Source organism: Podarcis cretensis (genome assembly GCF_951804945.1).
Source record: "Podarcis cretensis genome assembly, chromosome: 9".
Classification (NCBI taxonomy): domain Eukaryota; kingdom Metazoa; phylum Chordata; class Lepidosauria; order Squamata; family Lacertidae; genus Podarcis; species Podarcis cretensis.
The window spans coordinates 27,294,369-27,311,536 of NC_137178.1; the positions used below are offsets into that span (position 1 = coordinate 27,294,369).

At 40.5% G+C, this 17,168-nt stretch overlaps 1 protein-coding gene across 1 annotated transcript in view; it reads right to left on the reverse strand.

Moving 5' to 3' along the window:
• Positions 1 to 12,102: 12,102 nt before the first annotated feature.
• Positions 12,103 to 17,168, reverse strand: part of ARSJ (arylsulfatase family member J) — a 43,145-nt gene continuing 38,079 nt past the window's right edge. Inside the window, exon 2 of the mRNA XM_079990239.1 lies at positions 12,103 to 16,076. Within this exon, the coding sequence (XP_079846365.1) occupies positions 14,684 to 16,076 (1,393 nt within the window). The 3' untranslated portion in view covers positions 12,103 to 14,683. The remainder of the gene's footprint in view (positions 16,077 to 17,168) is intronic.

Below are 17,168 nucleotides of genomic sequence, written 5' to 3' on the forward strand. Positions count from 1 at the left end.
CCACACAGATTCACCTTGCAGATTCATGGCCTATCATCTCTAGTGTAGTTCCAGCAGCAGCTTGTGACAAATATATCCAATTTATGAACAGAATGGAAATGCAGCTTGAATATAATCTGCATTGTACCAAAATAGATTAAATTCCACATGTAGCATGCTAGGTTATAAATACAGCTGCATTCATCCATATACCGGTAATTAATTTTCAGCACATACTTTTTTTTCTATTATGGGACTATTGTCCCAAAGAAAACAAATGATAAGAAACTCATATTTTACCTCTCTTATGTATGGAATGTTCTTATACACTAAGAATGTTCTTTTTGCTGGCCAGGATGGCCCAGAGAAGTGTGTGCGTGCAAAGTTCCTCTGCGTTCTCTACGGAGGTAGGAAGAGTCTCCCGAGGTTAGAGTGGTTTGAATGTTAGACTGGGATCTGGGAAGTTGGGGTTCAAATCCTCAGCCATGAAACTCATTGGGTGTCCTCGGGCAAGTCATTGCTTCTCAATCTGACATATTCGGTTGTTGGGATTAAATGAGGAGTGGGAGAACCATGTAGGTCACCATGAGCTCCTTAGAGAACAAGTAGGATGGAAATGCAATAAGAAATTAAGTAAATAAATAGCCCAGAAAGAGAAGAAGTGGCAAGAAACTACTGTATACTTTCCTATTACATATCAACACTATTTCCTTATTGAGTTTTGTTTGGAACTTTACTTATACTCTAACTTTCATGGGTTTTACATTATCTCATTACATTACATTTTGAGCCAGTCCTCAAAAGTACTACGCTACTACGAAACTTAATACAATTCAACAGGGTTTATGCCTGCCTTCTCCAACTTGGTGGCCCCCAGATGTCTTCGATTACAACCCCATCACACCAAGCCAGAATAGCCACACTTTACCAAGATACTTATCTAAATGGCAAGATGAACTGTTCATTGACTGCCCAGGGAAGTTTACGGCCATTCCACTAAAACTTGCTAATGATTACAGCCCCTGCAACACTCAGATGTTAGGCCTGCCTTATAATGCTTCATACCACGAGTCCATTTAACTCATGACTGTCTACACTGACAGGTTTTTGGACTGAGACCTCTCCTAGCCTTTCCTGGAGACACTGGGAACTGAGCCTGAGATCCTATGCATGCAAAACAGGTACAGTGGTACCTCAGGTTAAGTATTTCATTCCGGAGGTCCGTTCTTAACCTGAAACTGTTCTTAACCTGAAGCACCACTTTAGCTAATGGGGCCTCCTGCTGCTGCCACGCTGCTGAAGCACGATTTCTGTTCTCATCCTGAAGCAAAGTTCTTAACCCAAGGTACTATTTCTGGGTTAGCAGAGTCTGTAACCTGAAGCGTATGTAACCTGAAGCGTATGTAACCCGAGGTACCACTGTACTCTGATGTGAAACTACACTTTAACGTGCATGCTAATCATAACTATGGCCAAGAAATGTGAAATGATTGTTGTTAGCAACAACAACAACATTTTAAATAGCTGGACACCAGTTTTTTGCACCAGTCGGTTCTCCTTTTCTTAAAAAATAAAGTAAAATGTACTCTTCAAATACAGTCATTTGTACATTCATTTAAACTTACAAGTAGCTACTATATTTTCCCTGTTCACTTCCAAATATACGCTCAAGCCATTTCCCTTAACAAAATCTAAACTACTTTCCTTTATGGCTGCCTAGAATAATAAAGAACTTGAGCTCTCTTAGCTTTCAAAACTTTTATTATACAATGAGAGTCGTTTTAGGAAAGCCAAGTTGGGGGAAAAGCATTAGTCAAGTGAGCAAACCTATAGCCATTTGTTTAAAGGTCCAGACCCCAAATTCCCACATTTTATCCTTAATGCTGTCCTACAGTTGCAGAAAACTCAAAACAAACACAAGTGGTAGTGAGATTTCTCATCCACAAGTCATTCATGGGAGACAATCTTGATGTGCAGTGTAACCTTCATTGGCATGAAGTTTTAATTCCGCCTAGGTTCATAACAGCCAAGCTTGGAATAGGAACTTTTCCTGTTTATAATGCCCAGCTCCATTGCAAATTAAGCAGCATTTCCCTCAGGAGTTATTCCACAGCTCAGGGTTTAAAATGAATGCCTCCTTCATGCCTGGCACCTTGAATGTTGTGACAACATACTAGTGACCTTGGGTACTAAAGAAAGCTAAATTTCCCATTATCCCCTGGTAGACTGCTGCTCCTCCATAGAAGAAGAGACTCTTGAGATCTCCACCTAATATTCTAAGACGATAAGAACCAGACATACTTCCTTACCATTTATGATTTAAGGATTTGGCCATAAGGGAACTCATAATCTGGTGAGCAATGTAAATCCAATGGGATTTATTCATCTCACCAAAGCTGAGTTGTCATTGTTTGAGTGAAAGAAATTAGAGTCTTGGACAGGTAAAAGCATTATGTTGCCTGCCCTCATTCAGTGCGGTCCAGCATGAAGCATAATTTATATGTGCTGTATTATATAGATACCAATTTATATGCTTTATTATATAGAGTATATATTATATATATTATGTATTATATAGATACCAATTTATATCCCCAGCAGAGGGATGCACAGAATATGACACAGACATTAACAAAGGTAAACTTATTATTGCATAGCAATTAAGAAATAAGATATTTTGCTTGGGAAAATATATCCACATACCTTCCTATAAAAAGCAAGCAATCTATCTGTGGTAGGATCATTTTAAAAAAGGGTGAAATTCCTATACTCGAGCAGCAGGGGGTGCTCTAGGTTTAGTGGTGTCATTCCTGTAAAGTAAGTGCTTCTTCCCTTACTTCACATTAGCCCCAGGCCAGCAGATTTGACAAACACAGTAACTTCCAGCCTCAGCCAAAGGCACGCAGATAGCACAGGTCTGCAGCTTATGTTAAGGTCCTGAACAATACCCACATTGGCTCTTTTAGGATTGTCCAAGCATAGAGGCCAAGGATTTTTTAAAAAAAATAAAAATGGCTTATTTCTGTTTTTGGCAGTGAGGGATGGTTGTGACTTGCTTTGGAAACATCTCAAGGGAGAAGAAGAGATATATAAGAACAGATATATAAGGGAGAAGAACAGATATATAAATATGTGCTAATATATGTGAAGATCTAATTATGCTGTGGGTATGGACGGTAGGAATGGCTCAGAATGAGGTCTGCATGCCAGAAAGAGCTAGCCATGTGTTTGGCAAGCATTACTGTGGCCGCATCTTCCATTTTAGCAATTTGGTTTGGTGACTAATGTTACATTAACATGTGGAATTTATATTGCATTTGTTTTTATTAACTTGTAGTGTTTTAAGAGGCCATTCTGTTTTGCTGGTAATTATGCTGCTTTAAATGTGATTTTATTTTTGTATTTGATTTTCATTTGTAATGTTCTGCTATGATGTTTTGCAATGTTGCATTTGTGATATTTTAAGGTAGGTTGCAAACCACTTACGAGATCCCGCCCCCAGAAATGTTAAGTGGTACAGCAATTATCTAACTGAATGAATGAATGTTACTCTTTCTGGTGTGCAATGTTACATTTGTGGAGGACTACCAATGGCTACGAGCCATGATGACTATGCTCTGCCATTCAAAACTGGAGGCAGCAATGCTTCTGAATACCGGTTGCTAGAAACACACAGGAGCGGAGAGTGCATTTGTGCTCAGCTCCTGTTTGTGCATTTCTCACAGTCTTCTGGTTGGCCCATGTCAGAGCAGAATGCTGGACTAGATAGGCCACTGGTCTGATCCAGCAGTCTTTTCTTGTTGTTGTTGTTTAGTCATTTATTCGTGTCCAACTCTTCATGACCCCATGGACCAGAGCACGCCAGGCACTCCTGTCTTCCACTGCCTCCCGCAGTTTGGTCAAACTCATGTTCGTAGCTTTGAGAACACTGTCCAACCATATCGTCCTCTGTCATCCCCTTCTCCTTGTGCCTTCCATCTTTCCCAACATCAGGGTCTTTTCCAGGGAGTCTTTTCTTCTCATGAGGTGGCCAAAGTATTGGAGCCTCAGCTTCAGGATCTGTCCTTACAGTGAGCACTTAGGGCTGATTTCCTTAAGAATGGATAGGTTTGATCTTCTTGCAGTCCATGGGACTCTCAAGAGTCTCCTCCAGACCATAATTCAAAAGTATCAATTCTTCGGCGATCAGCCTTCTTTATGGTCCAGCTCTCACTTCCATACATCACTACTGGGAAAACCATAGCTTTAACTATACGGACCTTTGTTGGCAAGGTGATGTCTCGGCTTTTTAAGATGCTGTCTAGGTTTGTCATTGATTTTCTTATGTTCTTACATTTGCACTTGTCATGCAGTGTTGAAAAGTTACAGAACATTGGGCAGAGGAAAGGTAAGGAACCCAATGCAAAGATGCCTAGAACTTATATCTGCAATATTATACCAGCAATTTCACATTATATAAGCAGAGGTATAAAAATTAGCAATCCTACAATCGCCTATCAATCATTGCTTCATCTCTAATCACCTATGGCAAGGAAAGACCCAATAACAATTTCCCCATTTCTCCACTTCTGGGTTTGTTGTTGTTTTCTATCTCTGCAAGACTTCCTGGCTGTGACCTAACACTTCCCCCTACTGTTCTGTGTTCAGTTAGGATTATTCCCTTACAGAGTAAGACTATTTAGGAGTCGGACTGGTGCCTTAACTGGAACAGAGCGCTGTCAACATTTTCCATTTCCATGACCTGTCAGCTTCTTATTTATTATTTATTATAATAAATGTTCTTTTCTCCTTTTTCGTTAGTTAACATGCACAGAGAGCTGTTAATTTACAGTCAATTGTATTCTGTTCTTTATAGTTCACCTTCTGGGGGAAAGGGAGATGCAGGTGTATCTGCAGGGGGCCTACAGACACCTATAATTTGAAAGGAATCAAAGAAAGAACATTGGTGCTCAGAAGGCTTCCTCCTCGTCTCTAGTAAGAACGAAATTCTTGTAAACAGAAAGAAACATGAAAACAGCCAGAAAACCCTAATTTATTTATGTCTGCTCAACATGAATTCGTAATAGGATTACATAAAGCACTTTATCTAAGGCAACTGGATGTAGTCCTTAAGAGGACTCCTCTGTCTTTATGAGGTGCCCAGAAGGGAAAACATCTGTCAAGTAAAGCTTCTCCCCTCCTTCCAGTAGCACGATAGAAAAACCCACATTTGCTACCGGTCTACCTACCTTGGGACTTTTATTGGCACAAAATCATGGGCGTAGCCAGGATTGGGGGGGGGGCGGCAAGACAGAGCTACTTGCAACACAATTGGTCAGTTCATGGAAGCCACACCTATCGTCCAGTTGCATCACTAGAATGCGCCACAACATCATCCAAATGACCTCAGAGAGCATTTCAGTTTCAAATAATCTGATTATTTCTATTTTTCATTAAGTATTTTTATTATTATTTACTTGATTTGGTGGGGGCAGCTGCCCTCTCCCCCCCCCCGGCTACACCCATGTACAAGATCCCTCTCAATCAAGGTTCAGACATGACAATTGATTTCTGTCACCTTTTTCTAAGGAAGGACAAACACAGAAGTCAGGACCAACTTAGATCTTTAAGACTTATTAACAATCCACCAGCTGACGTATGAATACTTACTCTTAAAAGAGAAAAGGTATAACACAGAGAGCTGTCCAGGCTTTTATGGTTAAATGTTAAAGTCACAATAATCTGTTTTGATCGCATGTAATTCACCAAAGCTAGCAACTGAGCGTCATTTCCTTGAAGGAAAACTTCATAGCCAAACACAGGTGAATTCAGTAGTGTGGGAATCAGGCATTAGGTTTTTGCAGTGCTGCAGCATAAAGTATGATTGGTTGGCAACTGTTTCATCCTTCTCTTTCATACCCCCCCCCCCCTTTCATAGCAATGAAAAACCAATCCAAAGGAAAAACAAATTCCAATTCTTTGGGGATAATCTCCTTGTATCTTATCAAGAATCAAACTAAGCACCCATAAGATAAACACCATTGTTACTGCTCCCAATAAATTGGTTTGTAAGGGAATTAATTCAACTGCATTTTCAAATGCAGCAAGACCATTCAGACTCGCTGTGATTAGATGAACAGATTAATTACTCTGAACAAGATTTTGGCAAACATGGGTGACTGCATGGTTTCTTTTTAAAAAGAGGAAAGTCTTTGTCTGCTCCTAAAGCACACATCTTTAAGACTTTATTTCTAACAAGGTATCGGGGCTACTTAACAACAACAACCCTACACAAATACTTACGTGCACATCTATAATGAATGCAAATGAATGACCTTTTAAGCAAAGTTTAGAAACCACCATCAAAAGTCTGTGCATGCCTTCTGTTTGGCATAATTTTAAGTTGATTGCACATATGACATTTACTGAAACGAACATTTCCTAGCCACAATTTAAAGGTATATGCTTCCAGATTTTACTACAGTGACATATCAGGTGTAACTACACAATTATGGAAATGAGAAGCCCAAACAATGAACATTTGCTACATTAAGCTGACATGCAACATAATATTTGAGAACTTGTCCTCTTTGCAGAATGTGCAAGGTAATGACCATTATAATCCTTGTAAACGATGGAAATCGCATGATAATCATTTGACAGCATTCCTGCTTTGCCTTCTTGATGACCATTATCTCTAAATGTCTCTGTACAATTAAAATGGAGCACATTTTAGTTTGTCCACTCCTACAAAATGTTTATCCCACAATCCCTATCCACTGCAGAAGAATCTGCATGTTACGTATTGCAAAGCCCCAAATGTCCCCCCCCACCCAAAAGAGAAGCCTTAGGATGTTAGACTTCAAGTGATGGAGGGTAGGATGGGGAGGAAACATGTTTAATCCTTTCTTCACTGGCTTCACTCAAATATCCAGAAGCCTGGATAAAAAAGGTACCTACTTGGGACAGAGTGGGGTTTGTTTGTTTTTTAAGCTGATTATTTGTTTTGTTTGTTTGTTTAATTTGCATACTGCCTTTCCTCTGAAGATCATAGGACAATTCAAAACATCAAAATACAAAATGAGAACACAATCATCATCATCATCATCCTCAATAGCTCCCCTACCCACAAACACTTTTAAGAGGCCATAGAATGTTCAATCAGCCCAAGGCCTGGTTATAAGTAGTTAGTGGGGAAATGAAACTACCATGACAATGACAACATCTATCCAGCTCTTCCTTGCAAATGACTCCAGGGTGGCAAACACCAAAACGTTAAAATGACCCATTCAAAAACTGAATTTTAAAAAATATATAAAACAGTTAACATCTAAAAACATTTCAAAAGAATCACACGCCTAATAATGTCAAGGTTGCCAGAAGCAGTATATTTCAGTTATCAAATGCCTGGATAAACATGAACGTTTTAAAGGCTTCATGCTGCAATATTTGCACATTAAAATCAGAGTGATTTGCAGCATTGAGAAAAGAGTCTGGCACTATGAAGGCTATATTCAGTTTCGCAGGCTTATTTCATCAGTTTGGTGACTTAATCAAATCCAGATTCATTTGAGACACATTTATATACATGCAATTCAGTGCAAACAAATGTAATCCTTTTGTTTTCCTATGTCCGTATCGGATGAAGATTTGCATGGATAAAAATGTAAAAACTCTGGGCAGATTTTAAAATGTTCCAGATTGCAGTTTGTAACAAAATGTAGGTTTGAAAACCTACACAAAGCATTCCTAAATACAAAAAAGAAACAATTAGAGGAAAATGCCAGAGCGGAAACCAGCATGGAAGCCACACCTGACCACACATTTTAGTTGAGTGTGCACAATTGCACAGGGACTCTCTGCAGTGAGATGCAGAAACCCAGCCTTCTATTGTTTTTGCAGCCTAACTGAACATATTGTTTCCACTGGTCAGAATGGCATTCTATGACTATGTATATCCTTGATGAGCAATGTCTTGAAAATTTACTCTAGTTTCTCATCTGTAGGATATTCCTATATGTATGCATTAATCTCATTACACACTTCGGGGTTGATTTTTCATGTTAAAATTAGGCTTGAGGGCTAAGGGTTGGGTTTAATTTAAGCCTTGAACTCAAGCACCAACTTTCCCTGATATCTTGTTTGAAAACAACTTGAGCTTTTGCTCATCCGATAGACTGTTTTTAGATATCTAACTATCTTGTGAGAGATGGTCTCCCTCCCATGTTGACAGCCATGGATAGCAGCCTTTGAATTCTGTTTTTAAAAAATTAACTACGCCTGTCCATCTACCTATACATCTATCTACGTTCAACCATAGTTCTGTTTGGTTGCTTACACAGCCCTCTAATACCAGTAACAATCTGGAGAAGTCGTCTCAAGTTCATAGGCCAGCAATTCCTTTTCCGGAGAGTAAGTCTGTCTCTCTAGGCTTATCCTTATTAATCTGTTTGTCTAAAGAGCTTTTTGCTCTTGAGTTCACTGGTGTTTTGCAGCTTCAGCCAGAGAAAAGGTGATGCAATATGAATATAAGAAAAGCCTGCTTTTCTCATTCAGTTGGCTACACGTGTTAGTGAGCACTGGTCTATAGTTATTATATGTACCTGAATGGACAATTCATTTGTAATTTATTTGCCGATGAAGTTTCATCCTTGAAACAGTTGACTTATCCCAGAAACACTGTTCTGTTCCAGTTCTGTTTGCTGTTCATTACTGCATTCTACACGCAGGGGCGTGGGAAAGGGGGGGGGAGGGCTGCCCCATGTACCATCATGGAGGGGGGTGACAAATTATCAAGGAACAATTACTGCCCTACTAGGGCGGTCCATTTTTTATATTTTTTTAAATGCCTGCTCCAAAGGTCTTCTCTTACTAAACTAGGGATTATATAGCTATATCTGAAATTTCATGCATATCAGTTAATATCTTGACCTTCCTCCATGAAAATAGCTGTTTTCCTATGTCGTGAAGGCTGAAATTTCAATTCAGTGGAGCAAGGTCAAGATATTAACTGATATGCATGAAATTTCAGATATAGCTATATAATCCCTAGTTTAGTAAGAGAAGACCTTTGGAGCAGGTTTTTTTTAAAAAAAGAAAAGTTTTTTATGAACTGCCCTACTGCCCTACCCTCTGCTGGGCTTCCCGGGTCCTGGAAAGTCAGGCTATGTGAGGAAAATGAGACTAGGCCAAGTAGATTAGATAATACAGAGCATGGTGAAATCAAAATAAATAAAACCTCCCCTTCAGTAGTTTCAAGCACTACTACAGCTTCCACATAATATCTGTACTCCATTGTTTACTGTGACAGCACCTGCACTTTGGAACTCCCCGCCTAGTGCAGCAAAGCACGTGCCTTTGCTAGACTCTTTTCGGGCACCTGCTAAAAGCATTCTTTTTTAGGCAAGCATACCTAGATGCTTAGGAAGTTGAAGTAATTTCAATCTTAATATTTTAGCTTTTGTATGTTTTAAGGTAGGATTGTTATTTTTTCTTGATTTTACTGCTGTGGTGTTTTTTTGTTTTGGTAAACCACTTGCAGGTTTTTTTAAATAAATTTTATTAAATAAATAAACAATAAATATAAATAAAATAACACAAGCCAAAACACAATCCATCCTGTAGATTTAAGTAACTGTCCATAGTCGCCTACTTGTTATCAGAGGCCCAGAATCCACATTCCTTTGTAAGAAAATATGAAATAACTTAAAACCATTTTTTCAGGCAAAGAAATAAATAAAAATCAATGTGTGTGTGAGAGAGAGACAAGAAATTTACTGCACTGGGTACCACCTGACCTTCCTACACTCTGTCTATACGTTGGTGCACCCACCACTACAATATTTTTGGACATTATCTATTGAAATTCATCCTGCCTTCGTTGTGGTGTTCCCTGATATTTATTACGTTTGCCATTTCTTGTTTATGGACTTATACATACATTATATGTGGATGTTTATGATTTGTAAATTTTGGATTATGATCTAATCATTAATAATACATTAATAATACTTGTTAGCCACGCGTTGCGGTTGAATTTGAGCTACTCATCTCATTCAGCATCCTGTTCTCACAGTGGCCTATTGGATGCCTGTGGGAAACCCGTAAGCGGGACCAAATCACAACATCACTCACCACCCTCTGCGATTCCCATAGACTGGCATTCAGAAACATTACTACCTCTGAACACCGAGGCAGAGCAGAGCCATCATGGCTAGTTGCCATCAGTAGCCCCCTATCCTGCATGAATCTAATTCTCTTGCAAATTGCCATGCATATTGGTTGCCATCACTGCCTCCAGTGGGAGCGAGTTCCACAGTTTAGCAATGCACCATGTACTTTCTTTCATCTGCCCTGCATCTTCTAACATGCAGCTTCACTGAACGCTCATGCATTCTAGCACTACTGAGAAAAAACTCTTCACTTTCTCCAAGCCATGCATAATTATAAGTTTCTATCATGTCAACTGACTCACCTTTCATCCAAACAAAAACGGCTCAAATGCTGCAACCTTTTCCTTCTCATCCTCCTTGATAATCTTGGTTGCCCTTTTCTGAACCTTTTCCAGCTCTACAACATCCTTTTCGAGGTAATGCTCTTCAACCAGGTCTTTTCTAATCCATTTAGAGCCGAAGTTGAGTCAATTTAACTCATAAAGGGCTGCCTATTTTTTCTGGCAGGACTTGTGTTGTCAAAGAACCTATTAGACAAGCAGAAATGCAGAAGACAAACAATTCCTCCCATGGAGATGCAGTGATCTGAAAACCTTTACCTAAGGTTTCGCCAGATGACCTGTTTATTGAGCGTTCATCCTGAATTGATTGAAGGGTGTTTATACACTTTCCCCGTTAATCCTTTGCTCATGCCACTCTTTTCAAGGAATTTCCCTGCTGTCCCTGACCACAAAAAGTCTGTTTCCTTTTAAAAATGTATATGTTGTGCTAGGGCAACAGAATGCTTTAATCCTTTTTAATTGTTCAAGGCAAAATTTATGTATGCACTTAACATGAACTAATGTGTCTTCAGGCACCATGAACTTGTTACACTCCTCTAGCTGTTAAGACACAGAAGACTATACATCTAATTTATCTCTTGGCTTTCCTCCAAGGTGGTGTATATTGGATTTGCTCATTTTATTCTCATGGCAACATGGTGATATTGATTAGGCTGAAAGAGCTTAGCCTAGCCAAAGTTTGCCTAGTGTGCTTTGTTTCTGAGCAAAGATATGAACCTAAGTCTTCCACAGCAAAAACAGTGTAAATTACACCAGACTGGGTCTGTTCTTAATTTTATATTAAAGAATGGTGATCTGCAGAAATTTATTTTAGCTCTAGGTTTCAAATAAATGCAGTAGGCTGTATAGTTTATTTTGCTGGTGACTGTTGCAGAACACACTAATTGGATAAACAGGATTTATCGGTTCCAGGCTTCAGCTTGTAGAGTACGAACTCATCATGTTGTGGTCTTTCATCTCATTGTTCTCTCATTCTTTTTACACTGCTGTGCAGTGTTGATAATGGAGAGAGTTCCAGAACCCTTGGATCTAGAGGCCCAGTGCAAGAATACGACTTTTGTACCTTGAATGGAAACTTTGCAGAGATACTATTTCTTACCTGTGCAAGGTATGCATATGTGTTGGTGTTACCAGACTAGTGTGGCTAGTTCATCTTTTACAGACCTGATCCTACCCTCTCAGAAGGTGTCCAAAAGAAAGGAATGGGGGTTAATTTGAGATCCAACCGCCAAGAATATCTTTCTCATGTGCCCTTGCAATCACAGTCCCTACTGAAATTACTGAAAGTCCTGGACACAATATAGCAAGAGTGGTTAATGAGTTTGAAATTGCTTTATCAAATGTTGTTTATAGATTCATTTTTGTGAAAACAGTAAAATATTCATTTACCAGTGATTTAGGACCAACCACAATTAAGGAACAGAGGCAACTGGCTTTCTACCCATCTTCTGCTCTTCACCTGCTTTGTGAGGATAATGGTGAAGGTTTCTACTGACCAGGGTAAGGTGGAGACAAGTGTCTGCCCAAAACAAAAAGTCCAACTTCCATTTTCATATAAAAATTGCAAAATCTGAAAACTGGGTTGCTGTTGTTTTTTAAAAAAACTGTTACAAAAAAGACAACAGAGGCTATTCTGATTATCACCATAAAAATAAACTATTTTTAATAGATACATAAATAAAATGTTTAGAGTTTACCCTTTTTCCATTCCCCCTTCCTCCCTCTTCTTTAAACATCCAAGAGTTTTGCTTCCATAAAGAAAAGTGTGTGACTACACAGCCAGATAACCACTTTAACATGCTTGCAGACAAAACACAGAATGGAAGAATGCACCCAGATAACTCCCCCTCTTACAGTTATTTCTGATTTTACAGTACTTGCAGATATTGCTACATGAAACAACATTCTCCTAGGAATAACAGTGGATTAACAAATGACCCGCAGGAAAACTATGGGAGCAAAAAGTCATTGGTGTGCTGTACCTCAAAATAAATTATGTATGTATTACAAGCTGAAGTATTCCACTTGTTCACCTCGCTAATGCTGCCAGGTTACCAACCTGTCACAGTTGTTACTGTTCTCCCCTTGTCTCAGGCCTCTTCTTCCCTTGCTTAGCTTCCTTCACAAACAGGACCTACTACAGACTGTTGTTTCAGAGTGAGACTACCCATGGATGAGTGAATAGTGAAGGGGTGGGGAACCTACAGCCCTCCAGATATTGTGGCAGACCCACTTCCATTAGGCCCAGCCAGCATGGCCAATGAAGTTCAGGGATGATGGGAACTGCAGTCCAACATCATCAAGAGGGTCACAGGTTTCCTCTGTTTGGAACAGTGGGAGCTGGCCTTACATCAGCACCTGGAATGGGAAGTTCTGAAGTCTGGAAACGGAAAGTGAAAATCCTTATCTTGTTTTCCACCATAGGTGTTGGGGTTTGCATAGTGTGGCTAAGGCAGTGGTTTTCAAGCAGTGTGCCGTGGCACCCTGGGCTCTGATGCCCTCTTGCATCTCTGCTTCCCAAAGGCTTACACAGCTGTTTATTGCAGCAGCCTTGGTTACAAGCTACCCAGGCAAATGGTGCCTCTGGCTGGCTAGGCCCCTGTAAGGCAGTGTGAGTGGGCAACTCTATTTGGGGAGAGGGGGGAACAGAGGAGTCTCAGGGAATACTCCACAAGGGAGGGTGTTCAAAAAAAGGTGACATAACTGAGCTCATGAGCCCCATAGGGGTGCCACAGAAAGAATGTAGTTGACCAAGGGAACCATGGACTTAAAAAGGTTGAAAACCTCTGGGGTAAGGCATTTGCCAAAAACTATTTTCTGACCTTTTTCTCTTCAACAGAGGAAGCTGTGAACCATATTTAGACTATGCCCATCCATTCATCAGTTGGACATCCTGAGTGAGCTTCTTCTCATTATCAGCTGCAAAACGGCTTGTGTTCATGGATCTTTGCCTTCTCCAATCAACAATGGGACCGGGCTGCATGCCTGGCTCTTTCTGTCGCTGGCTACAATCCATACATATAAGCAACCTCTTGCTAAGTCAGTAAGACCTTCTTTTGATATATGTTTCATGGTTGAAGTTTGGCCACCTTAATGCACACAAATCACTTATTAAAGTGAATAGAGAAAGCCTACTTATCTGAAGCTTCATATGTGCTGGAGTGCACACAGCCTTTTGGATTCAGTCAGTTGGTATGCAATCTACCAAGCACTGCTGGTGAATACCTTTATAAGGCTGCAATTCTGTGCACAATTCTGTGTATATATTGTATGGGATTGTGCGCACATAATCCAGCAAAGAGTTTCAATCTATAACTCTACATCTTTCTGTAATTATAACCATGTATTAGCAGTTTTGTATGTGTGTGCATAGCTTGTTTTTATTGGAAGGAATTGTAGCCTGGCACATTCTGGGAAGGAAAAAATCCTTTCCAGTTGAAAGCTAGGCAAAATTTAATTAGAAGCAGCTTTTTCACAAGTTATTCAGGCTATTTCTGGTAGCTTAATGGCTGGCTGTGCTTCATCAAGATAACATAAGGGGGCAACTCATTTTAATGTTTTGTCCCTTTTTTGGTCTTTATTTTCTCCCAGCAATGGAGAATATTTTACCAGTTTGGCTTTTTACATGGTTATTAAAATAAACAGGTGCATTCGAACACATATCACCATGTGTTCTACAAAAGTAGGGTACAGAGACAGCATAAGACCACAGGAAGTTGCATTATACCAAGTCAGACCTTTGGTCACCTAGCTCAGAATTTTCAGCACTGAGTGGCAGCAGATCTCCATGGCTTTTTAGATAGGAGTGTCTCCCAGCCCTACCTGGAGTGGCTGGGGGTTGAACAGAGGATCTTCTGCATGCAACACTTTTGCTCTACCACTGAGCTGTAGCCTTTTCCCCTATGGTGTGAGCAATAATGTGTGAGTAACCCTCCACTGTATGGAAGATAAGGTAGTGAGGGCAAATGCATCTGACATATGTCTCTGTTGCTACAATGTAAGACCAAAGAAAAATGGCACTTCTACTGCATTGGTATGTCTGCAAATTATGAATTTTGGGGACTATTTTGCTCTGGTTTAGCAATGTACTCTTGAGCCTAAACAGTTACCTGGAAGTTTAGCTACCACTACATTTGGTAGTCTTTCTCAGTATGTATGCTTAGGATTGCAGCATAAGAAACCATTGCAAAGCACCTTAGGGAACCACGGAAACTATCCACCTGCAAAGCACCTTAGGGAATGTCCTTTTCTTCTGTCAGGTTTCTTCTTGTTTTTATTTTTATTTTGCTTAGTGTCTGCTTTGTTTTTGCTGGGTTTCTTCTTCTTCTCATTCTCCTTGAACCATGGGCCCCAAACGCCTCCATTAAAATTGGGGTTACTCCTGGGGTCCTTAGGTGGGTATCGGACAGGAACAGCAGTCTTGTTGAACTGTGAAAGCCTACGCAACAGCTGCTTTACCACCTCTGGGTACTTACTGGAAAGGTCCACTCGCTCATATGGGTCAGCCGTGATGTTGAACAGCCACACGGTTTTCCCAGCGGTCCATGAAACTCGTTCGTTGTGCCAGCGACTGGGGCCAGCATTACTGAACGACTGCGGAGGGACCCAGTCGCTGTATCCTGGGTTCCCCGTCAATAGTTTCCAGTGGTTCACACGGATCGCTGACTGAATCGCCGTGTTCCATAGTCCAAAGCCAGCTGCCCAGGAACCGTTTTTGGCCTTGGTGTAGATAGGATCAATGTTGTGCAAAATATCCATCCTTGGAGACCGTCGGCCTTCACTTATGGTCTCCCACACGTCATAGCCATCCAGTTCGGTGTCCTCATCAATCTGCCCTTCAGCTAACATGATCAGAGTAGGGAACCAGTCTGTTATGTGGATGAGCTCCTTGCATACACATCCCTTGTTTTTAAGCAGAGGGCTATGAACAAAGCCAACTGCTCGGATCCCTCCTTCCCAGTATGTCCCCTTGCTTCCTCTGAGAGGCCAGTTATTTCCACCGGCTGTGGGCTGCCCTCCATTGTCAGATGAGTAAATGATAATGCTATTGTTATAATAACCATACCTCTTTAATGCAAGAGTCACATTGTTGATAGCTTCATCCAAGCATGCCAACATAGCAGCATACCTACGTCGGTTTATATTATTTATCGATCGGTAACGCTCGTAATACTTGCCTGGTGCCTGAAGTGGAGAATGGACAGCTTGGTATGCAATGTACAAAAATATGGGTTTCCTGGGGTTATGGGAGGCTAAGATTTGTTGCACTCTTTGTGTGTACATCTGCGTTGAGTACATGCCATTGTCATGATCCCACGCAGCATTGTCATTCTCATACAAGTCGTAGCCGCACATCCGAGGACTGTCGCATTTGTAATGAGTGTAATAATCACCGCTGCCCAAGAGAGAGCCAAAAAAGGTATCAAACCCTCGCTGTGTTGGCATGCATTCCTTGCGGTAGAAGCCCAAGTGCCATTTGCCAACCATGTGGGTGGAGTAGCCAGCTTCCTTCAGCTTCTGAGGTAGTGTCACATTATCCAGCGGTAAACAGTTAGGCTGAGTGGGCCTTATGACTGAATGCTGAAGACCAGTATGGATTTGATACCTGAATGAGAGAATGGGGGGGCGGGGGAGAGAGAAAGACACATTTTAGACAAAGGAGAAAAATGTAAAATGCATATATGCTACAAAGTCAGGACCTGGAGTGCACAGAGTACCATGAAGCACAGGCCTATGTTTGTTTACTTGGAAGTAAGCTCCACTTGGTTCAATGCACAGGAGTAAAGCTTTAAATTGGTGATCTGAGAGACGTCAGGTGGAGATTCTGTGTTGCGCACCACAATCCAGGTCTGGCCAAAAATTTATCCATCCCTACTGGCGTCTGTGTTTACTAATTGACGTTGCAAACCAGTATTCATTCATTCATTCTTACCGGCATTTTATCTCACTATTCAATGAGAGAGAGAGAGAGAGAGAGAGAGAGAGAGAGAGAGGGGCAGTCTCAGAGCTGTTCACATGTATCAGTGAGAATACAGTACAGTGGTACCTCGGGTAACAGACGCTTCAGGTTACAGACGCTTCAGGTTACAGACTTCACTAACCCAGAAGTAGTACCTTGGGTTAAGAACTTTGCTTCAGGATGAGAACAGAAATCGCGCAGTGGTGGCGCAGCAGCAGCGGGAGGCCCCATTAGCTAAAGGTACCTCCAGAACAAATTAAGTTCTTAACCCGAGGTACCACTGTACTGGGTTCTGAGGCTGGAACTAACTTCCAGTATGTATAGGATTGCATTATGAGGATGGTAATACCTTTTAGATAAATCTACACACTTGTTATCACTATTGCAGTCTAGAAATGGTATCTATAATATATGAAATGTTCTGAAATACAATCAGAGTTTAGGGTAATTGTGGAATTTCTATTAAACAGCAACAACAACATATGTCACCCACATGAATACAAAATAGATTCAACATGACAATTACTAAGTGGTACTGCAAAGCCAAATCAGTAAACACCCATTTGGCTCAGAAAATAAGGTATTTTTAAGCTGCAGAAGTCTTTCTATTAGTGAGAAAACATACAAAATATTAAGAACTACATAATGCCATGAAGGCTTATGTCTCTCTCACATTTTGACACTACTTATGCATTAACCATTTCATGTTTCCTCTCTCTTCTTTTTTTAAACAAATGC